The 27,426-nt window shown below is 44.0% G+C and overlaps 1 protein-coding gene and 1 pseudogene across 3 annotated transcripts in view; one reads left to right on the top strand and one right to left on the bottom strand.

The window, feature by feature from the left end:
• The window catches only part of MSN (moesin), a 66,686-nt gene that overhangs the window by 18,856 nt on the left and 20,404 nt on the right, over positions 1 to 27,426 (bottom strand). For both annotated transcript variants that reach the window (XM_081041812.1, XM_081041813.1), the window contains exon 2: positions 5,476 to 5,559. In XM_081041812.1, coding sequence (XP_080897938.1) covers positions 5,476 to 5,559 — 84 coding nt within the window. The remainder of the gene's footprint in view (positions 1 to 5,475; positions 5,560 to 27,426) is intronic.
• LOC308495294 (small ribosomal subunit protein uS5-like) lies at positions 23,935 to 25,255 on the top strand (annotated as a pseudogene). The gene is made up of 2 exons: positions 23,935 to 24,676; positions 25,114 to 25,255. The product of its transcript is annotated as a small ribosomal subunit protein uS5-like (transcript).

Genomic DNA, 27,426 nt, shown 5'->3' with positions numbered 1-27,426 from the left:
GGATGTTCGCAAGAACCCCCTTTTGCCTCTCTTTGCATGCGAAGGCTGTTTATGTCTTAAGTCTGTGGAGGGGAGGGGAAACAAGATAAATCCTGAAGCCCAGAGCACCCTATCCCCACATACCCCATGCATCTGAGTAAACAAACTAGTGACATAATCACCCACTTCAGAAGCCCAGACCAGGATCAGGAAGCAAGGCTGAAGCCTCAAGAGGAAAACTGTGTGAGAAGTTATGTGCAAAACTGCGTCAGTGCCCAAACATCTGAGGCCCACTGAGATCCCATCAGCCACCCACCTAAAAGCAAATCAATGCACAATTGCAAAGTTCCAGGAGGGGCTGCCACCATCACTGCTTCTGCTATTCCACACTGGCTGTGCTCAAGTGGCCACCTGCTCTATAGCACAGAACACACTCAGCTAGAGTTCTAAGTTTAGGGACCAAAACTTTCCTCCACTCAGACTGGGAAAAGGCAAAGAACAGGGAGCCCACAGAGGACAGAGCTGACAAAATGCACTGGGAAAATTGTGAAATGCTACATGGCTTGCTTCAGGACACTATACTGCTTCCTAGCTATCTGATCTTAAGCAGGTTCTTTCCCATCTCTAAGCCTCATCTACAAGATGGAGACACTTCTATTATAATAATAGATGTTAGTTATTTAATAAAATAAAAAATGGAAGGAAAAGAAGAAAGGGTTGCTGTCTTCGATATAGAGTCCACAAATCCTAAGGACTTTATTGAGCCTGAAAAGCTTTCTGATTTCATGGCTCCCTTATCTGAACTTCCAGGGCAATTTCCACCTGTTTATTTAGCCCTTAAGAGAACAACCAACATTAGAATGCCTGCTATGTACCAGGTACTTCACTCATTTGAAGATTAAGTAAGACCACAAAACCTCTGAGATTAGTGTGATTACCATTTTACTGAGGAAGGTCAAGTCCTAAGAGGTTAAATGAACCATCCAAGGTCACACAGTTAAATAGCGGAATATAATTTGAACCCAAAGCCAACACCAAATCCCGCGATCTATACACAACCTGAACCACAAAGGTGTTTCTTTCATTCTATATGGGAGGAGAGTTGCATGTACTTTTGTGTGCTTCCATAGGTAAGGAACTCCAACTTCCTTAAGGGCAGAGATGGTGTCTGATGGGTCTGGAGATTCTCCCTGAGAAACAGGAGACCTTCAGTCAATGTTGAATCAGTCAGTGAATAGATGAATGAATGAATGCTCTGAGATTTTACCTCTTCCAGAGCTCAAAATCTTGAGAAGAGAGGGCAGGTAGAGTTAGACTAGAGATAGAGCTAGAGACCCTGGCTGGGGAAGAGCCAAGCAGAGGGCTCTCAATGTGGACTTCATGGTAGTGGCACTGACCCCTAGTGTCACCGAGGTAATCAAGAGCCCTCTGAAGGACCTTAGGCTTTAGAAGAGGAGGAAAGTGAGAGAATCAATGTTGCAATGTGTTTTCTCCTCAAGTCCTTAGGATTTGTGGACTCCTCAGGCTATAGCTTCCCATTGTTGCCTGATATTTACCACTGGTACCAAGGAAGGTGCTTCCTCTCCAGGTGGCTTCCTTTCTGGTCACCAGCCAGACAACTGCTGGGTCCCTGGATTGCCCCAGAGCTTTTGTCAATTCCTCCTAAGGAGTCCAGCTCCTTCGTCCTAGACCCCAGTTCCAGCAGGAGGGCCTCCTTGAATGATGGGTCTGAAAGGCCAGACAGAATGAACTTCTTCCCTTATGCCTCATCAAGTCAGTGAAAAGATATCATATCCCTCAATGGCCTGTGAACACATACCTCTGTAGATTCTTGTTCAGACCTGCCCTGCCCCAAGAGTGCCAGATGCTCAATTCCATGTCTGAGTTCAAATCTTTTTCCCTGTAGTTTTCACCTATGAGGTCTCAGCTCTGCCCCCTCATAGAACATGACTGCCCCTTCCTTCCTACAACCGCTCCTCAGAGATCTCAAGAAAAAGAACACATCTCCTCTTAAATCTTCTCCAAGCTAAACAGCCTCATTCACCCTAAACTGAATACGTAGTGCAGTTTGGGAAAGCATTGTTTCGCAGTCAAAGATGTATTTGGAATTCCATATAACAACTTACTAACTAAATAACCTAGAGTGTGTCCTTTCACCTTTCATGGGCAGGATCATTGCGAGGATTAAAGCACTTAGCCAGAGTTAGTCCACAGTAGGTACTCAATATATGATATTTCTCAAAACAATGATCTTCCAGATAGGAATTTATAAACCTCCTGGTTTTCTCCCTTTCCTGTTCTCAACCAGTATGAAAGATTCAAGTCCCTCAGGGGCTTTGTTTGGGAAGCAGTAGCTTTCAGAACTAGCACATCAATCTGGCCAGGGCTCCCTATCATCTGGGCTTCCCTCATAACCATACCCATAGTATATAAACCAAACAAACACTAACAAAGAATTACCAGGCCTTGTGGTTTTTCAGTTAATAAACTTCTTTGTTCCAGGATTTTTCTGCCCTGGGCTCTAAATTATGCCCTCCTCATCCTCCACAGCTATCCCCTTCCAATGCAAATGAATAAAGCCCCCAGTGTTGAGGGCAGGGGATGGCTTGAGAGAGGTCAGGTGTAAAACCAGGGCACTAGGAAGGAGTCTGAGTAGAGTCCAGAAGGAGCTTCTGGTTCCCAACTGTACCATAAAGTCCACACTGGCTGATACTTTCCCCTCTATAGCTGCTACCCAGAATGATATTGCTTTCTGAATCAGAGGGCCAATCAGCCTTTGTATCATATGGACACCTTCTCCTTTTTGTTCCAGAGACATTAAGAAGCCTGTCCAGGAGGAGATGTCCCCCAAGCCAGGTAGCTTCCCCCCACATACGCCAACTGCTAATCATACTCAAGTGAGATATTTCTCTCCTTTTTATATGAAAGGGTCATCTGAAATTTAGTGGGGTTAGAAATATAGGAAAGGTATATGGAATGCAGAAACAAACGCTGGAGCTAAATTTTCGAAACATAAACAGATTGGAGAGATCAGATCATCATTGTATAGATGGGGAAACTGGGGCCCGTAGAGGGGAAAGGTTTGTGTAACGTATCAGGAGAGTTAGCAATAGAGCCAGCCCTAGGGTCCAAGATTTCTAACTTTCCATCCAGTGCCCTTTCAACTTCACCAGGCTGTTCCTTTAAAAGCTCTCCAATATAAAACCTGCATGCAAAGGGAGAATGCAAAACCTTAATATAATCAAATGCATTCAGTCATTCCAGACTAACATTGTAATCACTTTTTAGCTATGTGAATGTCGGCACATTACTTTAAACGTAGTAAATGTGTGTTTAAATGTTCCTATGACTAGTTTGTGTTATCACAAATTAAATATCAATGGTTACCCTTCACTATTCAAAACAAAAGGAACTCCAGAGAAGAAGCAAGTTCCAGCTAAATTAAAAGTTAGATATTCTGAGGATCTTCAAGCTCATCTCACAACTCTAGCTGATTAACAAGACAAGAAGTATCATGGCATTTGGGAGCTATCATTCATTATATCTCTACTACATGCTGGGTACATCATATAACACTCGATTCCCTATTTCTATTTTCATGTTGTCTTTCTCACCTACTTCTAATTTATCCTTTTGAATTTTATGTATCCTTATAAACCACTGTAACAATTTTGGGGGTTATAAGCAACATATAAATAATATACTCTTTCATAACCTCACCAAAAGCCTGTGAGGTAAGTATTAGACCCACTTTTTGGGGGAAGGAGGATAAAAATACCAACCCAGAGACGTTCAATAATTTACACAAGGCTTAACTAGGAAAATGAAGATTCTGTTTCCTCAACTACAAAATGGGGCCAGTTGTAATTCCTAAACTCAAAGGGCTTTGTGATAGTCAAATGATATGGTACACAAAATGCCTGTCACGGTACCTGGTGTACGGTAAGCCCTGGACAAATATTAATTCTCATTGGTATTAGCCATAAACAACAATTTTGTCACTCTACCATGTGACATCAGGGACTCAAGAGGGGCATGCCCAACCAAGCTTTCCTCAGATTTCTAGCCATCCCTTTTACATGGAGATCTGACTGGAAAACAGCCTCTTACCACCCCATCTCTATTCTCTCCTTATTTTTCCCCTCACCAGTCAGGTGTATTCATAGGAATAGAATTATCTCATTTGAATACAAACTTTCTTCTTTTTTTCTTCCCATTCTCAACTCTGAGGAAGTTCTCAGACAGTAGAGGGACTCAGAGGGCAAATGAGAAAGGGAAGTAAGAGGGCCCAGAAAAATCTATCAAGGTGACATGTGGTCCTAACATCCTGGACAATATCAAACCCCCATCTCACCAGAGGCTGGTGGGGAAATGAGGTAATGGCCCATCCGGAGGGATCCCAGCCACTGGAAAAGGGAACCATATTTTCACTCCTGAAAGTCTGGTTGCAGGTGGCACATTCCCTTGGCCGCTGGAGAGTTTTTGAATGCTGAAGGATTTCTGTGGCCCCCACCTGGCTGTTATACTGCACATCCCTTCTGATAATGGTGATTTGTAGTGAAGGGACACCCCTTAGGTTGGAGACAGGAATAAACATTTCAGTATCACCTCCCTGGCATGGCTTCAGGAGATGAAGTACCCTCCTGTTGTATTCATCAGCCCCAGGACTGTCCTAAGTCCCAATATTCTTTGGAGGGAAATGTACATAGAACACACTACCTTAGGGAGAGTAAGTCAGTTTTCATCTACCGGAAAACAATAACAACAAAAATGTGACAGAAGCCATGTGATGCAGTAACAAGAATATGGGGTTGAGCTAGATGCAATTATTTTTTTCTTGGAGTCTAATTTACTTTTTTTATTATTAGTTTCATGTGTACAAAATAACATAGTGATTAGACATTTACACCCCTCACAAAGTGATAACCCTAACAAGTCTACTACCCATCTGACACGATACATAGCTATTATTAGGTTGGTGCAAAAGTAATTGCTGTTTTTGCAATTTTTAACCTTTTAAACTTCAATTACTTTTGCACCAACCTAATACGATACCATTGACTACATTCCCTATGCTGTACTTTACGTCCTGTAACCATGTATAAATATATACATGTTAAATATATATATACATATATATATATATTTAACTATAGTTGACATTCAATATTATTTTATATTAGTTTCAGGTATACAATGGGGTATGATTCTGTGCTAGATGCTTTAAAAATGTTAGCACACAGAGCCTTCTAGCACAAAATCATACCCCATTCACTTCTCTTTTCTGCCATGTTCAGGACCAACGATAGGATTAACCAGAGCCATTTAAGATGCAGGCTTTCAAAGTTAAACTTTGCCTCCTTTGTTATTAAGGCCTTTATTTTGACCTATTTTTGGAGGAGCAGATAGGAAAAGAGATTGCCAAGAAGCAGATATCGTGGTAGGAGCTACCGGGAGAAGTGAAAGAGCCTAAGGAGCAACAAGTTCCTCCCTTACCTGGTCAAAGAGCTGCTTGCCAGTGGTGTTGGGCTGGATGGCAAACTCCAGCTCTGCATCCATGGTGGTCACACGCACATTGATCTAGGATGAGATCAAAGGAAGCAAGTTAGTTGTCTGGCTCTGTGCTCAATAGAGCCTAGGACAAGTATCTCTGTTCAACCACAGAATAGGGAATTAGGATGCTAAGAACCTGAGTAACTTAAAAATTGGTGGCAAAGAATGGAGAATATTGGAATAAACAAACAATAACTCAGCCCCTGTTCCCAAACAGCTTACTACTGAAGAAAAACAAACAAACAAAAAACTCAGCAATAGAACAGTGCTTACCAAGGGGCAAACAAGTGAATGCAAATCAGCTTACTATCAAGAGGAAGCAAATGTTGACTGTAGTTCTTCCAGAAAGCCTTCTCTGTCTTCTCTACCTACACCACCCAGCCCCAAGCCCACAGCATTCTCTCCCCACCTCTGATCTACAGCCTGGATTATCTACAGCACTGGTCTTTGCAGAGGCAAGTTAAATGTAGGATAAAGAACACTAGGTTCCGAGCCTAGCACTGTTAACTGGCTCAATTTACAACCCTAGATGTCTTATTCTCTTCATGAGCCTTAGTTCCCTTCATCTGTGCAGGGGCAGGAATGGGGGAGGGGGGTGGTGTAGGTCAACTCCACTCGGTGATATCCAAGGTACATTTTGGAACTGATGTTTATGGCTCTATATACCAACTTGCATTGTTAATGCTTCCTGTACTCACGTGTTATTGGTCTCCTTAGGCACAAGAGAGGAAAGGGGCCTCAGCAGAGGTAGGTGTGGGTGGCACAGAGTTGCTACCAAAGCCAAGTCAGCAGAGGGAAAATGGAACAGGGAGAGGCCCAGATTTAAAAGAGAAAACAAAACAAAACAAAACAAAACACGTAGCCACAAACAGGATTTCATAGGCACTAGCAAAAGTACTCTCCATCTTTACAAACAGATCCCCTAGCTCAAGTCAATGATAGCTGAAATTTCATCCGTAGAGATTTGTTCCTTTGGCTAAAAACTTAGTGGTGGTGATGGTAGTAATAGCAATAAAGCTTTCATGTATGGAGATTTACTACTCACTAGGTGCTTCATGATACCCTGTTTCATATCAACGATCACCCTGTGAAGTACAGAGTATCATCTCCATGTTGAGGATGAAAAAGAAGATATTTGTCTAAAGTCACACCACTAGTAAGTAGGGAAGACAGGGTCTGAATTCAGATCTAAGTCCAAACCTCACAATTTAAACCAATACACTAAATATCACTTATACCAAAGTGGAAAACATCTCCCATTAAAAGAAGTCTATGTAACTTTACTAACAATTGTCACCCCAATAAATTTTACTTAAAAAAAAAGAAATCAAGGATGTTTTTCAATTGTTGGACATTTTGTTTAAGTATTCTATATGGTACAGCCAAAAGATGGCTTGTTATATGGTCATATAAAATATTTATAAGACTATTTTATATGCAGGAAAAACTCCTCAGTAATTGAAATAGTAATATGAAGTGACGAAGAATAAGCAAAAAGATTGTATAAGCTCAATTTTGTCAAAACTATGTATAGAAAGATGATTGGAATCATGTCCAAGTGTTAGGCTTGGTTTTGGGGTGGTGATCATATGAGTGTGTTCTACATTTTCTAAGATGCTCATGTACTACTTACACTATTGAGGGGGGGAGACTAAAAATAGAATTGTCAAGATGCAAATCCCCATGGAATGGGTAAAACATTAAGCCTTATCAGTCTTTGACACCTCTGGGCCTTTCCTGAGCACAGGGGTCACTGAGCGGGGAAGAGGAGGCCAGGCAGCCATTTTGCTAGCTAAACAATTCTGATGAGGACCAGGCCTGGGGAACAACTTTGTAAATAAATCTCACCAGAGAGTCAGGGAGGAAATCTATTTCAGGATTGACAATGGGACAGGAAAGGCCCTGAAGGCAGGAACAAGTAAGGCAAGTACCCAAGTGGGAGGCAATGGGCAAGGTTAGCCACCTTGACTTGGTGTTACCCTAGGCTTCCTGCCAATCCAGTGACCTTCGTAGAATAAGCCCTCACAAGGTAGAGAGAATGAGGCCCAATGGGCTGCAATTTGGCCACAACATCTAGCCTCAAACACTCGAGCTAGGTCAGTGGAGACCTCAAAACACCAATGACTGAGGGATAGGAAAGAGCAGAAAAGGGATAGTGGGTCTTTTAGTACATGGGACTTCATTCTCATCTCAAGGTTTCTGTCCTACTGAGAGTTACCTCTCCAATATGCAAGACTCAGTGGATATATACAAGATGGTGGCTAAATGAACAGTACTAAGCAAGGGAATATAAGAGACAGACATATATAACATAGCATGCAGATTCAGAGGTGGGAACATTTTACATCTTGAATTTTTTTGTGCCATGGACCTTTCTGGGCAGTCTGTCTAAAATCTGTGGACCCCTTCTCAGAATATTTGTAAATGTATGACATAGAGTAGATAAAAAGGAACCAGTTATATTGAAATAGTTATCAAAATTTAATATGTGCTTCTTTATTATCATATTAAGTAATTACCTAACACAGAGTTTTATTAGTTATCACTACTGTAATTTCAACTTTGTGCTGAGCATAAATAATATTTTGAGAACTCTACAATACAATAACTAAATTGTGATATAAAAGCATCTTAAATTTCCATTGGTGACAAAATCACAGATACTGCCATTACAACTTCCTTTTTCTGCCTACATTCATAATTGAAAGAGGGGCTAAATTTCAGTGAGAGGTTAGTGAAAACAAATACATAATTTTCCTCCAGCCAGACGGATCCTTCACATTTCAAATTATACCAATGGACCCCATGGAGGCCCGAGGACTCCAGGTTAAGGAGCTTCCTAAAAATTTATTTCAGTTCACCCAATATAAATGGAATACTATGTTTAAGGAACTATGGTTAGAGGTGTAGGACCAGTCTCTGAACTCAAAGTACTTACTGAATAATAGAAAACTGTAACATATAAGAGAGACACCCTGAGAAGTGCCATAACAGTACAAAAAAACCTTTCGTGGAAATAAGGAACCACAGTTCAGTGGTGTGTACTGGTCTCTAAGGATAAGCTGGATTTTTTTAAAAAGGGAGACTGTGGGAGTGGGGTAAGAGCTCCCACATGTCCCAGGTAGAGAAATGTATGATGATCCAGGAGACAGAGATGCAGATGGCCTGCTTAGAAGCAAGGATCTAGGCCTACTCCAGGGTGAATGAGGCCTGCAGAGTGAAGAGTAGACAGAGAAGCTGGGAAGGTAGGTAGGTAGGTAGAGAGCCTTGAATGCTGTGCTAGAAAGCTGGGCCTTAATTCTGTCAGCAGTGCCAGCCAGCCTGGAAGTCCTAAGCAGGGTGGGGCAAAATCTGAACAGGGATTTTGGGAAGAAAGTGCCCAGGAAGGAAACTGAGAAAAGGGGTGGGACTCCAGGGCAACATTCCACAGCCTAAGAGTTCTCCTTAATTCACACTATTAGGAAGAATTTTCAAAGGAAATAAGCCAGTGTCTCTCGCATATCATGTCAATCACAAATTATGCGAATCTAGCATCTTCAGGGCCTGGCTCATAAGCCCAAATATTTAACTCAAATATCTGTTAACGAGAAAGGATTAAGAAGTACAAACTGGCAATTACAAAATAGTCATGGGGATGTAAAATACAGTTTACGGAATATAGTCAATAATAATGTAGTAACTGCATATGGTGTCAGGTGGTGCAAGACATAGGTGGGATCACTTCGTAAGTTATATAAATGTCTAACCACTATGCTGTACACCTGACACTAATATAATATTGAGTGTCAACTGTAATTGAAAAATTTAAAAATATAAAAAAATGCTTCTTAAATAAATCAATTGGTAGAAAAGGACCCAGCCTAGGTTAGGAATAAGCATGCCAGAGAGGCCAGTGTTGTCCAACGCTCTCCCTCTTAGATAGAGCATCACACCAGAACAAGGACAGTCCTAAAGTTCTCAGCAGAGAACTAAATCTGAAGATGTCCAGCTGAAACCAAACTGGAACTTATTTCTCCAGAATCCCTGCTCAGGGTTTCTGCCATTTCACTGTGGCTGCTTCTCCAGGGAGAGCAGCCTGAGGTTTCCTGAATTTCATTGTAGAGACAAATAATCTTAGAATTTAAAAAATGGGAGGGGGGAAGCAAACACAAAGGGACTTCTATTCCTGCTACCAGTTAACTCAGAAGAAAATGTGAGTCATGAGGACAGGGTCATGTGTCTGTGCTCTCTGGTTTTCTGTGTGTCGGAGGTAGTGGGGGTAGTAAGGGTAGTAATATAACTGGGGCCTGAAAGTGATAGGTAGGGCAGAAGTCTTAATCAAAGAAGATCCCTTGTTCTCCCTTATACTAATCTGGGACCCAAGTGTGTAATATGAGCTGCAGGACCAGACCCACTGCCACACAGGGCCCACTGGATGCTCACCCTAGTGGGCACCCACTGCCCTCTCTTTTTGAGCTTGGACTCTGCAATCTCAATGAGAAAAAGAGGATGGTCTAGTTTGGGAGGCAAAAACCCAAAAGTAAAGCTTCCAAAGTCAGAAGAAAGTTCCCAGGCAGCCCCTCAGCTTGGCAAGAGTGGAGAAGCTAGCCTAGGTGATAGCCTAGGTGGGGTAGCATTTTAAGATGTGGTCCCCAGCAGAGCTCTAAATCCCAGCCTAAGCCTATCGCTGAGGATCTAGGCACAGACTGAAGTTAAAGACTGTCTCTGGAGAACATTAAGAGTTTAAGGAACAAAAAAAATGTCTGGGTGTAGTAGTGGATGGTGTCACCCTCTCAAACACACTAGCCCTCCCACCCCCAGCCCAAGAACAATAAATCCACTGTTATTTATTGAACAATTAAACACAGACACTTCCCACACCAAGCCTGTCATTGGACACTAACAGGTCCATCTCAGTGATCTGACAACCAAAGTCCTCAACAAACTGGGATCTCTCCTACATCCCCAGTTGGCTGGCCTGAGAAACAATAAACAGCCTGGCAGATGCTAGCACTGCCTTGGCTGCAGCAGCTGGGGTACTTTGGTCTCCAGGCCTATACAGATTCAAATAATGGACCCTCTCTTTCCCTAGAGCCAGGAGTACCCAGGTTAGTAGCCATGCCAGAGTGAGGAGATCAGGGCAATGTTTCCCCCCACTTGCCCCATGCCACTGAACTATAAGAAGGCTCTTTCCTGGAGAGAAGTTTGAGGGAGACAGAGGAGAAAGCAGAGAGTCAAATAATCACAAGTAATTTGCCTGAAGGACAAACCTGTAAGCCAGAGGAAATTGACATTACAGGTGCCACTTCATGGATGAGGAAACTGAAGTACATAGAAGCAGGTGACAAAAGGACAGACAGAAACACTTACTGAATATCAACTATGTGCCAAGCCCCATCACCCACAGTCTCACTGAACATCATTGAAGCCACATTTACTCAGCCAGCAAATGACGAAGACAGGTCTTCTGGACATTCCTGGGGCTCCCTTCATGATTCCACCCACTTCTCTGGTCATGCTGATTTCAGTGTTGTCTTCAGACACCACCTTAGCAGCTATTTTGACCAAGACCCAAACACTCTGACATAGGAAGCCTGGGCACATCTTGAAAGCACTGCTTGGGAAGGCCCCATTGCCAGGGCAGAGCCTATGAGTCAGGCCAGTCTGAGCTCAATGACCTCACCCCCCTCTGCCACCTCCCCCTTCTCCCTGAGGGCCCACCCACTCTGGGCTTTCAATGGAGCTGCTAGTATGGAGAAGGCAAAGGTAATGGGGGGGGCGGGGAGCAGAGGCAGGATGAGTCCTACCAGGGAAACCCAAAACCTTCGGTCTCTTCCCTGGACAGACAGCAGTCACCACAGTGTCACCCAAACTGCCTATCCCAATTATTTAGGCTCCAGCATCCACCATTTCCTGCTACCGGTACTTGGGGGAGGATAGGGCAGGGCAAGGTCTGGTCTGTCTTGCCTCTTGGGATGACAGCACTGCCTCAAGCAGCTGTTTTCCATAAGGGGAAAAACAAGAGTTGCTTTGAATCTCTAGCCTAGGAGTTATTCTCCCCCTCCCCTTCCTCCACTGAATCACTCACTTTGCAGAAACTCAGCCTCTTCCTTTCTGACTTGGAAGTCGTACCTGGTACACCAGTTATTAGTTCTGACCTCTTCCTACCCAATTGCAGACCCTTATTGCTAGCAAGACCTGCCTGGGGTTAACCTTTCCTATGCCTGTGCCTCTTTCTAGTAGTTTCTAGAAAAGAGAACCACACCCAATGCAATACACACCCATACCTTAATGGGTCAGCAGTAATTCTTCAACCACTCCAACTGCTGCAAAGGCCATGGGAGACAAGGGTCCCCTTTCATTTGCTTTGGCCCAGTTCTGCCCTCCAAAAGCTCTCTGAGAAGCATTTCAACTGGGAGACAAGGGTGTATTAGAGACTGAGTGTTACTTCACCAGTCGCCATATATTTGGGGGAGTAACCCCAAATATAACTAACCCCTTAGCAATGAGAACATAACCTTGTCACTGTGGGAGGAGAGCTCAGGGCAGAGGCCAAAGCTAAAAAGGTCAGAAACAGTGAGGTTACTTTAGCAAGCTGCAGCTTCCGCATTTGTCCAGCCTTAATTATACAGCCTTCTGCTCAATCTCAGGCCAAGGTAGAGTCTCTCCCTCTTCCTCTCAACACATGAAGGTCAGGAGGGAAACTAGCTCTTCACCATTTGATCTAACTCTAGAACTTACTTTCAAAATCAGCTCAGCCAAACCGTACCCCAAGAGCAAATAACATCCACTCCTATCCCCCAATTCCAGTTCATCTCTGCTTCCCAGGCACAGGGGCTGCCCCATCACCTCCTTGGCATGGCCATTCCTCCTCTTTACACTTCCTCAAGATTTCAACCCACTTATTCTAGAATCTCATCTAGAATAACACCTTTCTGAACTTCTCATCCTTATTGTCCTAGAGAATAAACAGTCTAGAAACCCAAGCCGTCAGACCTGAAAGGGACCTCATAGATTATTTGATTCAAACTCTGCAATATACGGCTGGGGCAACTGAGGTCCAGAGAAGGGGAAGCACTAGTCCAAGGTCACATGGTTGCTAGGCAGTGTGACAGCAGGGATTAAAAACCTGGCTCTTTGTGCTCTGTATCTATGAGTCTGCTTTGGTTTTATTTGTTCATTTATTTTGTTCTTTAGATTGTATATGTAAGTGAGATTTATCTTTCTCACTCTGACTTATTTCACTTAGAATACCCTCTAAGTCTATCCATATTGTCTGTCTCAAATGATAAGATTTCATTCTTTTTTATGGCACAGTAATAATAGATGGGAGAAGGGTTGGGGGGCTGACTGAGAATGGTGAAGAGATTAGGAAGTACAAATCGGTAGTTTCAAGAGTCATGGGGATGTGAAGTACAGTATAGGGAATATAGTTAATAATATTGTAAAAACTATGTATGTGTAGTATCAGATGGGTATTAGACTTATTGGGGGGATCATTTCATAAATTACATAAATGTCTAACCATAACAATGTATACCTGAAACTAATATAAAATAATATTGAATGTCAACTATAATTTTTAAAAATAGTCACATATACATTTAAAAATAATTTTTTAAAATCATAAAGTACAGCATAGGGGATATAGTCAATAATATTGTAATAACTATGTAAAGTGTCAGATGGGTAATAGACTTATTAGGGTTATCACTTTGTGAGGTATATCAATGTCTGTCTAATCACTGTTTCATACAGCTGAAACTAATAAAAAATATTGAAAAAAAAAGCCTGGCTCTTGATAGACTAGCCTATTAATAATAAGTCATAGAATCATCTTGGCACTTAGAAAATAGTGGACACTTCAGGCTAACTACTATTAATCTGAAAGACTACGTGGAGGAGGCTGGATCAGCTTGCTTCCATGAAAAACTCCAAGCAGACACTGCTTGGAAGTCTAGCTTTCAACAAAGAGCAGGCCTAACTTTCAGGCTCTGAGACATTCACCACCACCCATTCTTTAAAAACTAAACCTTTTGTAACAACATGGAAGGAACCGCCTCCCTTGTTTCTAGGACAGCTTCTTTTGCCAAAACTTGGATAGCAAATGATTGGGAAAGTCTCCGGGAGCAGGGACAGCTCAGACCCAAGCCCGAGGTTGGGGAAGGGCAGGCAGAGGGGTGCATCAGGGAAAGGCAGGGAATTTGAAGACAGATTTATATCCAGGTAGTCAAATACAGATTCTTCAATTCCCATAAAAATTTGAAGCAGCTGAAACAAAAGGGAAGAGGACCCATCACTAATAATGTAAGTCTCCCAAATGGGCGAAACCTCTGAGGGGCCACACCCAGTTGGGCTTCAGTCTCGCGCATATTTCCTGCTTGACCCAGCTTCCTGCCTGCAAGTTACACAGGAAGTATTTGTAGACTGGAAACAGACCATTTATAGATGCCTGAAGATGCCAGTTCTGCCCAGAGCACCAGAAGAGGGCTCTACTCTCTCTGCTCAGAAACACACCCCAGCAACCTCCGGCATCACAGCTCTGAAGAACACTGGAGCTGATCCAAGCCTCAGCTTCGGTTCCACCCACTGCTCATGGGATTTTTGCCCTGTACTGTGCTTCTCGGTGTTAAAATCTCTTGAAGTCATGATCAGTCAACTATGCAGGGGCAGGGGGAGGCTTCCAGACGAAGTCAAAAAGCTCTGTTTTCAACCCCAGAGCTAGGCTAAGGTCAGCTTCCTGTCAACCTTGCTGGTAAGCCAACAGCCAAAGCTGGTATCTGAGGAATCCACAAAATTGGAGTCCTCGTCCTAGAAATAATGGTCTCATCTCTTTGAGGAGCAAAGTGTGACATAGTTGAAAGAGGCTTTGGAGCCTCTTTGACCTTCCTTTTTCTGAAACTCAGTTTCCTAATCTATAAAATGGGTCTAATAATATCAACCTCACAACAGGGTAATTGAGAGATTTAAGTTAAAATAATACACATGAAAGTACCTGGCACATCACAAGTAGTAGATTATGATGACTAACCCCTACTTTTTTTGCCATATTATTACAAATATCCTACCTCTCGGGAATGATTTAAAACAAAATCTATTCAGCTGCAGAGGGCTAAGGGCTGCCCAAGAAAACCTCCAGAGCCCTTCTAGCATAAAGAACTCTCAATTTGAGGGCAAACTCTAAAATGTGATTAGAATTCTAGTTCGTTAGGCAATGTGAAGCCATGCACATCAGGTAGACACACACACATCCTTGCATTATTTTAAATGTTTTCTCTCTTGGGCGGGATGGGGATTCCCCCCAAGAAGCAGAGCCCTGAGGGGAGGCAGAACACAACAGAGCACCTATGCTACCTTGTCCTTTTAAAGGGCTGCCTGATCTTTCCTTATTCTGGGCTCTGCCTTGCCACTTTCCAATCATGTGTCAACAATATACATATGACCCCACCCGCTCAACACAACCCACCAGGACCTCCAAACTCCTTCACCTGGTATCCAGAAAAATCACAAACTGGGTCTACAAATTGGCTCATCAGAATCACCTCGGGAGATTTTTAAGGTACAGATTCCCTGGCCTCACCCACAGAGATTCTGATTTATTATATAAGAAGCAGGGTCCAAGCCTCAGAAGTTAAGAGCTTCACATAATTGTAGCACTCAGCCAGACTCGGGAACCACTGGCATGAAATACAGCTCCCTGCACTAACCAGCCTCTCATGGGCTAGTGTTCATATGGCTAAAGAGATGCCTGATGGAAGGGAAACACGGAAAGAGAAACTGCAGAGACATCTGGGCCACTGGGCCTGGAAAATGGCTATCCAGAGTTGAACACAGTCAACCTCCACAAAAGATCAGAGATGCAATCAGTTCTGCTACTTCCCCCAAACCCCTCTGCAACCTGGTCTCCCCATTTGTACAGTACGGCAGGGATTATCCTTGCCTCTCCCCACCTAGTATCATCACCACGCCCACCACCACAGGCAGTTCTGTGCACTAAAGCAATGACTCCGTTGTAGGAGAAACATAGCTTTGTATACTGAAAACCCGAAGGCAAGATCCAGCTTCACCAACAATAAGCCATGAGTTCATGATTTTCCTACCTGTAAAATGGGCATAATGATGCCAAACTGGCAGAGTACTGTGCAGTGCTAATGCAGTGTTTCCCAAACTTAACTGATCATAAGAATCATTTGGGGCACTAGTTTAAAAGCCCAGGTTCCTGAACCCAACTCCAAATTTACTGAAACAGGCTCTCCAGAGGACTCAGGAACTAATAGTTTTGCCTCAGGCAATTCTTATCTTCTGGGAAGTTTGAAGAAACATCACCTGGCACAGATGCTCTTGATATGAGATGAGAGGTAGGATCAAAATGTTTCCTCATTACAGGGACTTTGAGATTAGGACCCAGCAGTGCTGGCTCTGCCAGCAGGACAGGGAGAAGACTTTGGAATTCCAATCAGAAAGCTAAATACTTTCAGGAATGGTCAAACCTTCCAGCCATTGTCCAAAGCCTTCCACCATCCTGCCATCTAGTTAAGAATCAGACAGTGGGAGGAAACAGTCATTGCAGATATAAATACCTCAGCAGTCAAAACATACTGATCAAAATGTTCTAATTAGGGCTCCAATCAAAGCCTTCTTGAGTTCTCTGCCTCTTAAACATCCACATTCACTATTTCCCGGTAGAATTTTCAGGCAAGGAGCAGACTTTAAATGACACTATCTTTCCTGGATGCTCTGGGAACTTGGGAAAGAGAACAGACGTGGTGAAAGGGTCCTGCATTTGCATCCAGATGTGATCAGGTTGGGAGTAGGGTGAGTGTGGGAATCTACAATACATATGAATAATAATGGTGCAGTGGAACCAGCTCACACTAGAGCTAATCATGCACATCTCTTCACAACTCCTTCATGGATGTGTTGGTAGCTTGAAATCGGCCATGGTGAGAGTATTTACACCATGGGCAATGATAAACAGTTCAAACTGTGGCTTCACAAGAGAGTCTGTTGTTAAACATTTACCAGCATATGAGACACATGTGGGGTAAACATTCTTAGGCCTAATTTATAAATGAGAAAACTGAGTATCAATAAAGGGAAGCAATTGCCATCTTCTAGCTACATGACCTTGGCCAAGAGCCAGGTCTGTCTGACTAGAAACAAATCCCTGGCTCTCCCTACCACCTCTCCAGGGGAATAGGAAGCCTCTCTTGTCAAGGAAAGGGTGGCTGACCCAAAGGGCTCCTCCACCAGCTAAAGGCCAAACAAGGGCACTTAGATGCACCTGGTGTACCACCAAGGAAAGCTAAGGGTAAAAAGCCCTGAACTGAGACATGAAGGTAAAGACATGAAGGCAACATCCCTACCACTGAAAGACGCTGGAGTGGGGCAGGGGGACAGTTTGGAAAGCCGCAGTAGAAACCACAGCATATTCTTAAGGTCTCTTCACAAATACCTGACAGAGAGTGCAGGCTCTGGAGGGAGGCCCTGGGGCACTCCATGTCTTAGATCTCTTGAAGCCTCAGTTTCCCTAAAAGTAAAATGGAAGTAGTAATACCAACCTCACAGGATTGTTGTGAAAACATTAGCTCCTTTACTTATAGGAAAGGACCTGGCTTAGCACCTAGCATGTGTTAGATGTTTGATAAATTTTCGTTCCTTTCTCCTGCAACGTCATTATCCAACCCAGATGCTTTCAGGGCCTCTGGCTCACCCTTATACAATAATAATCCTAGCCTCATGTGCACTATTCTTTACAGTTTAAAAGACACTTGTCCTCATGCATGCTCGCACTCAATTCAACTCTGTATGAAAGGCAAGGCAGGGACAAGCGCTGTTATACAGAAGGGAGAAATGGAGGCTCAGTGAGGTAAACAGCGAATTGCTCAAGTGTAAAGGAGACAAGACTAGAACCCAGGTCTCCCCAACTACCAGTACACTGTTCTTTGCCCTTCCAAGTTTCTCTTACTAAATTTACAAGAGGGTCCTTCCAAAGGCCTATTATTTATTTCATCCAAGAAACCTAGTGGCCTGTGACCTCTAGCTCTGTCTCAGGGTGCTACAAGAGAGGCTCTCCTTGGGATGGGAGATCAATGGGATGGCAGCACGGGGTGTGAATAGTCTTTCTTGTGATAGAGGGAGTTACATCAAGAGCTGGGAGCAACCAGCCAAGAAATAGTGGGCCAGAAATTTGTTCTGGGACTGGTCCCAGTAACCTAGGTCTGAGTGTCCCAACTATACTAAATCTTGCGCAGTGGTTTTACATTTTATTACATTTTCAGCAGCTACCTGCCTCTTCACTCTCCCAAACAGAAAATCACATGAAACTTCAAAATATGAAGTACATAAGAGTAGAATTGTTCTGGTCGAAGCTCCCCAGGTAGCTCAGCCAAATACAGTTTGCAAACCTCTGGACTAGCAGCTTACAGGAAGGGAGAAAGCTCCGGGTCCAACTTTCCAGAATTCTACTCATCTTAACTCTGCCACTGATTCATTTTAGGACTTAAAGGACTCTCTGGGCTTCAGTTTCCCCATCTGTAATCAGAGGTGGTTGAACCAGTCAGCTTCTAAAGGCCTTTTCAGCATTAGGATTCCAGGAAAAGACCTCCTGGCAATCCCCATGGCGGAGAAATGTGAAGAGAGACCAACAAAAGCAAAGCCCCATCACTACGCGCCGGAGAGCCCCTCAACCTCTGGTGACCGAACTCAACTCTTCGGGCACTTCCTCAAGCCCTGGGTAAATGGCGTCTGGGCGGGTGGGTAGACAGGCAGGAAGGCGGTCGCCCCACCCTCCTTTGCACAGGAAGCTAGCTACATCCTCTTTTCCCCACCCCAGGCAGCACATCTCCAAAGTTCCCCAGCAGAAGTAGTGGGGGCAGGGAGAAGAAGATGGGCCTAAAAGGAAACTAAACATGCAAATCACTTCAGTGTGCTAGGAAGCCATCTAAGGGGCAGCCCTGGGAAAGAACAACAAAGTAGCCCTATTCTCTACTGGGGCCCAGCTCTCCTGACAACACCTAGTCAAAATGGCCCATAAGCTGCAGCAGTCACAAGGCATAGGTTGGTACAGAAGGCAGCATGGGCCCACACACTCCTTGCACGGAGTTTATCCAGCCTGAAGAGCTGGGCCTCATGCACAGGTCTTTACCGTTCTTTCTTAGGGTAAGAACACAGACAATCTGTGGGTAGATGTACACATGAGTGAACACTGAAAAATACAGGGGCTCTTGATGCCTCTCAAAGCTAAGGAGGCAGGCACCAACTGGATTGACCATACCACCAACCCACTTTCCCGCACCCGCCCCCATACCCTGTGACTGGGGCCCAGCCCTCCCCACATCCTGTTCTCAGAGAACACGTGGCTGCCTGAGGAAAGATATTGTCATTTACCACACTTGCCCTCCCTGGAGGAGGCTTTGGTTGACTGAGGAGGGAGCTGGTGTTCTCTGCCTGGTCAGGCTAAATAATCTGCAGTAAATCTCCCAGTTTCACAGACAGGAACAGGAAAGGTAACCATTTAACTCTGGGAGTACTTTCCATAGGTGGAGGATCCATGCCTAGAGACAGATGGTGACGGTCCAAAGTACTTTCAGAAAAATGAATTTTCTGGAAAAACACAAATTGGCAACTTCTACATTTGGAAAGTGGAAAACCACATGCCAATGCTCTTCCTTGATTAATGAACCAGGAGATGCAAAAATACAATACACTTAATTTTTAAAAAGGCTCCCAAACATCACTCAAGTCGCACTACACATGGGTTTTAGATGCCAGTATCAGCATTTCTGCTAAAGCAGCATGATTTGCAGAGTCTTAATGGGCCTAGAGTGGCTTTGGCCATTCAGAAAAAGAAAATGACTTCAGACCCACAGGAACAGCTCCCCCAACAAACTCAGAGGAAGGGATGGTACCACAGCCTGAGCCCACTCATTATTCAATTTCCCTTCACTCCCCTCTGACCAGCTGACTCCATGGCTCCCCCTTGTCTTCCCTTCCCAAACTATAAGTAGCAAAGAATGTGGCTGAACATACCATCTGAATATTCAGGGAAGGCCTCCTCAGTCATCCAGGGAAAGAAGTCAGAAGGCAGATGCCATTCCACAGCGCTGCCTCACTAAGAGCAGACCTTCAGTGCGGCACCATCCTTGGCTAAGCTTACATGGAGGACCTTACCCGACCATCCTGAAACAGGATGTCCCCAGTCCCATTCAGCCTGCTGCTCTCCTACACCTAATCTTCCAGCCCAATCTAACTCTTGTCCCCAAACGAGGTTTATGACATAAGCCTTAAAATAATACTGACTCTTAGCACCTGCCTCCAGTGGATGTGCTGAAGGCTGAAGAGTGGCCTTATACCTAGGTATCTCTGTTAGTAGCCACTAGCTCACAGTGTTCATATTTATCATGGTCACTTTCCTGGAAACAGAGGTATAGAGAGCCCAAATAATGCTCTTGAACTCTGCAGATCTATGATTGTTTCGGAAAAGTCCTGGGATGGGGCAGTAAAAGAAGAAGGACATGACACCCACGTTATTAGTTTTGATCCCTACATAGATTGCTATAACTTCTTTAAAAGATGGCTTTGTATTTTTTTGAATTGATAAAGCCACATCTTGCCCTCCAAGCCACAAGCTCAGCTACCAATTTACTGAGACCGGTAAAAGTTGTTTCACCTATCCAGCCAATAATACTAGGGATTTTAGCACCCCTACCACCACAGACATATAATCTTCGCACCCCCTAATGCTGAGGTGAGCATGCACGAAACCACTAACTCTCCCACACGCATACACATACATATCAGAGTTCTCTGAGTTAAGAAGCACCTCCACACACGCTGCCCTCACTGGGTCTAGTTTCTTCAGATATCAGAAGAAAAGAGGCCCACCAGAATCTGTACAGAAATTATGAAGCAGCCTCCCTAATGGCCCAGGCAATAGACATTGTTCCATAATGCAAAGCAAGCTCTAAAATCTTACTGACAATTCTAGTAAGACCTAGAAAAACAAATAAGGCCACCTCTTCCCTACCTCAGGTGTTTTAGAAAGGACCTGCATACCTGACACAGTTACATATAAATATACACACATGCTGGTTCATATACCACTAAGTTATCAGACACCCAGTACGGAGCAGGCCTTGAGGTGATTCTAATTCTTACATATCTGCATGTGTAAAAGCGAGTGAGCATATGTGTGAGAGTACTTTTTGTTGGGAGGGGTGACAAGCAAACAAGTGAATGGGTAATTACCATTCCGTACAGCAAGGGCCGTGATAGAGGTAATCAGAGGAAACTGTGGAAATATCAACGGGTACCCAGGCCATAATGGAGAAGGTGGAATGCAGAAGGTTTCTAGAGGAAGAGCTGACCTGTCCTGAAGGATAAATACCGTTTTTCCCCAAAAATAAGATCTAGCCGGACAATCAGCTCTAATGAGTCTTTTGGAGCAAAAATTAATATAAAACCCAGCCTTATTTTACTATAAGACTCGTTCTTATAATATGATATATGATATGATATGATCTATGATATGATATATGATACGATACCGGGTCTTATATTATTATTATATTATTATTATTATCTAATGCTCCAAAAGACGCATTAGAGCTGATTGTCTGGCTAGGTCTTATTTTCGGGGAAACACGGTTAAGACTGTCACCAGAAAAAGGTGTTAAAGGGAAAGGGAAGCTCGTGTTGTTCGGGGGAGAAAAACAGTATATGCAAAGACACAGAGACAAGAAACACAATATATGCCCTCCAAATGCCACAGGGAAATATACAATATGTGAAAAACCCTCTCAAAGGCCCAGAGTTAAGAATCAAGGCCTCCTTTCCCACCTCCCTGTCCCTCTTCCCAGAATCAATCAGAATAGAATAAATTAGATACCTTTCTGTCACCATTGTTAGACACTAGCTCATCAGATTTTGAGGAGAGGTATGTCATAGACAGACAGAAATCCCTGAAGACAAGGCCAGACAATGTGGCCTAATATGCGAGATATAGGTAGGAAGCTGGCTCTGTTTCACAGAGCCCCATCAAGGCACCAGCTTAGTTTAATGAGCACTCCCTACCTTAGCTCCCACAAACCTTGGGGGAACCACTCTCTAGACCTCAAGGAAGTATACTACAACCTACTTTCAGTCCATATGGAAAAGCTGTCTACCTATAGATAGACCTAGAAGGGCAACCAAACTTAAGAGCCCACCTCCCTGCACCCACACACCACCACCACACACAAAGAGGAAGTGAAAGCTACCAGCACAGCAAGGGCTCGGGGTGGGTCTCAGCCAAGGCTGCCTGGCTTCTGCAAAGGGGCAGGGACCCACTGATTTCACAAACTGTTTTGCTCTATTGAGTAAAGGTTCCTCTAATTATGTTGTCCTCTGCACATCCTCTATTCTTCGCACCCCAGAACCATCCTGTCTAACCTGGATCTCATACAAGTATACCTTTTCTCCTTTTCCCCATACCCTCATCCTGGGATTTTCAAGCTCCCCAGAGCTGGGGTTTCTCTTCACAAAGCAACAGACACACCCACACAGATTCTCAGACTGTTTCTCCCAGACTACAGCAAAAGGCACAGTGGGTTAGCCACAAATTAGGCCAGTTATTGGCACCATTGTTTCAAATATCAGTTTCTTCATCTATTAAAAAATCATACAGAAACAATGCCGTACAGGGTGTACACTTATAGAAGCAAAGCCTAACTAGGATTCTGAAGTTCTTTGATCTCAAATACTTAAAGAGGGAAAAATATGATGAAAGAAATTAAGAGAAATGGGAAATTTTCAAGCACCTTAAATATGACAAGCACCCTTCTTGGTACACTTGCACAATCATGAGCTCTTTTCTCTCATAAATCCCAAGGAAGTATCATTATTATCCCCATTTTAAAGATGGAAAACTAAGATTCAGAAAGGTTAAATACCTTACCCAAGGTCATGCAGCTATACATACTGGTCAACAATGACTCTACATAACTACCCTACTTCATTTATCTTATGGCTACTACCCTCCTTTCTGTCAAGTCATTTTGAACAACGCTGACCAGACCCCCACCCAAAAATGTAACAGGAAACCTAAAGCAACTCTATTTGGAATGCTCACCATTAATTGTCATCTTAAAACCATTAAGCTAACTTCACTCACTGACTATCCACAAATATGCTTCGGTCCTTAAGGGTCTGAAACATTTATGCACATTCCACAAGTCTTCTACACTGTTGTAGGTACAGGTACAGGGCTTTGGGGACACTAGGAGAGAGGAGAAGAGCCCTGGTGAGTACTGTTCACCCCCTTGTGCCTTGGTACCCCCGTCAGGAAGCTCAGTGCTTGAGTCTCTCAGGCCCAGTAGCCTGGAGTTGGGTGGCCATGTACAATCCTAAGTTTGTTTCGGGAATGGTAGGTGTAGCAGAAGGGAGAAGAGAAGGCATTCTACAGTAGATCTAGTGCAAGTCCTCTTAGAACCCTGACCTTTCCAGGAGAATGACTCAGCCTTGGCACCACACTCTCTCCAGAATTCCCAATGACTTGGCATGAATGTGTATGGGTGCTCAAAAAGGCACATACCCACATAAACACACAACAGCTAAAATAGTACAATCGCCCCACCCTCGCCAGAATACTGAGTATAGGGGTTACAGATGTAGCTGAAAATGCCTCCTTGTCTGAGCTACGCTGTAGTATCACCCCCTCAACTCCAAACAATCTCAGTGTCTTGCTTCAAAAGCACCCAGAATTCCTTCTATTCAGGCATGGTCTCACCAAAACACAAAGGAGGCTCCTTCTCAAAAAGTCAGGTTTGATTTTTGGAGGCTCAGCAAAGCCAGGAATGAAGTGTAGGGGGAGGAACAGGGAGAGCTAGCCTGAGCTCCGGAATCCCCTGTTGAGTACAGCTTTGGACCGTTGTGTTTGATTTCAAATCTCCCTAATTACTGTCAACAGCAGCTGTGTACTTATCAGATTTTGGGCCATCTGCAATGAAAAGCTAAGTCTTACATAGGAAGAATGAGCTGGAGGAAAGCATCATCTATCAAGTTCTTTCCACTCCAAGAAGGATAGTTTTAATTTTGACCCCAGTGACTATGACTCCAAGCATACATGGAAGAGACAGAGTGGTTTGGTTAGTTAGTAACCAACAGGGAAGAGGCTAGCTACAAGCAGCCTACTCATAAATCAGGATTCAAAGGCTTAACATATGCCTGGCTCAGGACAGAGGTGACTATATAGGAGTCCTAAGTTTATAAGAAATTGGGATACAATAAATTGGGAATGTAAAGCATAGACTACCATGGTTTGAATGGTTTCTGTGGGCTACATATGATCTCTGCTGCACATTCTTCTTTAGAAAACAAAACAAAACAAAAAACAACAAAAAAGCAATGCTTTTAAAAAATATGGCTTCTCTGAGAAATCACCAGATGAAGGATGACACTGGTGCTGCAGGAGGGCCTGGAGGCCCGGGGGGCCCTGGAATGGGAGGCCTCAACGGCTTCCATGAGGATTCACAGCAGCGTCCCAGGCCGAGTTCGTGGCCCAGGTTGGGGCCTGGCCAAGGCCACGGAGCTTGCGGAGGCAAGGACAAGGACAAGGAGTGGATCCCTGTCACCAAGCTGTGCGGCCTGGTCAAGGGCAGGAAGATCAAGTCCCTGGAAGAGCTCTAGCTCTTCTCCCTGCCCATCTAGGAATCTGAGATCACTGGTTTTTTCTTTCCTGCGGGTGTCCCTTAAGCACGAGGTTTTGAAGATGATGCCAGTATAAAAGCAGACCTACGCTGGCCAGAGGACCCAGTTAAAGGCATTTTTTGCCATTGGGGACTACAATGGACATGTGGGTTTGGGTGTTGAGTGCTCCAAGGAGGTAGCTACTGCCATCCGCAGGGCCATCATCCTGGCCAAGTTCTCCATCATCCCTGTGTGGCAAGGCTACTGGGGGAACAAGATCACCAAGCCCCACACCGTGCATTGCAAGGTGACCAGATGCTGTGGCTCTATGCTGGTGCGCCTCATCTCCACCCCCAAGGGTACTGACGTTGTCTCAGCTCCTGTTCCCAAGAAGCTAATGATGATGGCCAGTATACAATGACTGCTACACCTCAGCCAGGAGCTACACTGCCACCCTGGGCAACTTCGCCAAGGCCACCTTTGATGCCATCTCTAAGACGTACCCTGTTTCCCCTAAAATAAGACCTAGCCAGACCATCAGCTCTAATGCGTCTTTTGGAGTAAAAATTAATATAAGACCCAATATTATATTATATTATATTATATTATATTACATTAATTATATTATAGCATAGTATAGTATAATATAGTATAGTATAGTATATTATGTTATACCCGGTCTTACAGTAAAATAAGACCAGGTATTATATTATATTATATTATATTATATTATATTATATTATATTATATTATATTAAAGACCCAGGTCTTATACAATAAAATAAACAAAATAAGTAAATAAGTATAAGTAAAATAAGTATAAGTAATAAGTAAAATAAGTATAAGTAAAATAAGACCGGGTCTTATACAAATTATTGCTCCAAAAGACGCATTAGAGCTGATGGCCCGGCTAGGTCTTATTTCTGGGGAAACACGGTATACCTATCTCATACCTGACCTCTGGAAAGAGACCATATTTGCCAAGTCTGCCTATCAGGAACTCACTAACCATCTTGTAAAGACCCACACCAGAGTTTCTGTGCAGAGGACCCAGGCTCCAGCTGTGGCCACCACATAATTTTATACAAGAAAAATAAAGTGAAGTAAGCCCGTTAAAAAAAATAAGTGAAACCTATTCTTACAATAGGTACAAAAGCAGGCCCAGCAGGCAAGTTCGCCAATTGCTAGGCTAGACGAAATACTGGCAAGCAAGTAACTCCATACACAACCTGCAAGGACTCAAACCTGGACTAATCGCTCTCTTCACATTCTACTTTCCATAGAGGATGGACAGCAAGGGTCATATCTGAAAGTTAGCCAAAGATAACTGGCCCAGACAATCATACACAGTAGCCTACTCTTTTCCTAAGTAAAGGCATTGGGGGAGAATAGGTAGTAAGCTTACACCACTAACCATCTTCCCCAAAGGCTCCTTCACATGCCAGAAAGGCCCTGGGCCAAGCTGATTCCCCTCAATAGCAGGCCCCAGGCCAGGGGCTGAGCCATGGAGTGCAGGGCCCCGAGCCCTCTGGCTCCAGCCTCTGGCCTTGAAAAACAAGAGGCATGCATGAAGAAGAAAAAAGTAAAAAGGGGACCATGCAAGCTGGCCTATTAAGGGCTCAAAAAAATAAAGGGATATATGTGGCTTGTTTACTTCCCTATTCCTTTAGAAAAGGTTTGGAGAATAAAAGGAAATCAATTTGGAAATGCCAAACTCAGTGGGAGGGAGAGCTAAGAACGAAACTAATGCCAATCACAAAGATCCCAGGTTAAAGATCTCCATCAATAGCCAATACTGCACACAAGTGCAGTATTCTCTCCTCTGGACTAGGTCTATGATCCTAGGGTCCAGTTAGCACTTCTCTCACAGGAAGTGGCAAGGAGAAAAACATTCAGAAGTGCCCACCTTCTAACATCCCACACTATGCCCCTGCTCCTGCTCCTCACACTCGCCCCTCTTGGAGAGAGAGAAAAGGGGAGGGGAGGGGAGGGGAGAAGAGAAAAGGAATGAAGGAAGAAAAGAAAAACATGTACATGTGAAAGCATGTGTACCCTAAAAGTCAACTACTAAGAACAGTGGGCTGGATACAGGGGTGCCACAGATGGCCAATACTCAGATGCAGCTCTATCCTCCCCATTAGCTTCCAGATTCTTCCCCCAGGAGATAGAGGGATTCTAGGGAATCTAGTCTGACCCAAGGGAGGGAACAGAAGAAATGCTTTCAAACTAATTCAGCCAACTGAGTACTTGCAAACTGTGGGGCAGGATACTGGTCTCTGAGAATAGAGATTATGACAAGTGCTTACTTCAAGGAGTTCCCCATCTAGCAGTGAAAATATGTAATCATTGGATCCCACAGAATACAGTGTGTGCTATATATCCACCCTAAAATTCCCAGTCACCTTTATCCCCATAAAAAGTTCCTTTGGAGGCCGATGAGAGAAAAGAAACCAAGATGTCCTCCTGGTGCTGCCTGGTTCTCCACATTAAGCACTTTCTTGTGCCTCTGGGAGTACTTGGAACAAAGTCCCCTTTCCTACCATAGGAGTTTATTCTCTAATTTGGGTGCCATGTGTAGAACAGTGGAAACATAATTAAAGACAACACTGTGATATGGTGCCAGGGCTTATGGGAGAGTTTAGTGCACACTGAAAGTATAGGAAGAGCAGGGTCTGGGGCCCAGTCAGGTGTATACGCCATTCAAGCTGAAGTAGGCAGCAGAGAACTAGCAGTCTTCAGTTTCCAAGCACCTTGTCTTGGACAGAGGGTAGGGTCCCAGCCCAGCACTTCATATGGAGCTGAGGAATGAAGTCACCAGGTCCATGGGCTCTTACTCACCAACTCCCTGTAATGTTCTCACTAACTGAATGCCTTGATGCCCAGAACATTACTCACTTCCCATCCTGTCCTATCCCCCACACCACCACCACCAGTCTACACATGCCCAGAGAGTGAATTTATAATCTAAAGAGAGCTGTTTACCTCCCTTAGGTCCAGTTAGTTACTGTGAACCCCACCACTTCCTGTAGCACCTTTGGGGGATGGGGGGCACACATATCTCATCCAGGGCCAATGGCCAAGTTTAAAGGCTGTCCAGTGGAGCTGTCAGGACCACCTTTACCTCCAGCTATGAGAGTAGAATACAAAGACTCAGCTCAGCTCAGCTGTAACCATTCTACGTTGCCATGGGCATAGGCCTTCCCTTTTTCAGACTCAGTTTTCTCAGATGTAACATGGATCAGCTTCAAT

Source organism: Rhinolophus hipposideros (genome assembly GCF_964194185.1).
Source record: "Rhinolophus hipposideros genome assembly, chromosome: X".
Lineage (NCBI taxonomy): Eukaryota > Metazoa > Chordata > Mammalia > Chiroptera > Rhinolophidae > Rhinolophus > Rhinolophus hipposideros.
The sequence above is the reverse complement of the archived record's forward strand: the minus strand, read 5'-3'. Positions and strand labels throughout refer to the sequence as shown.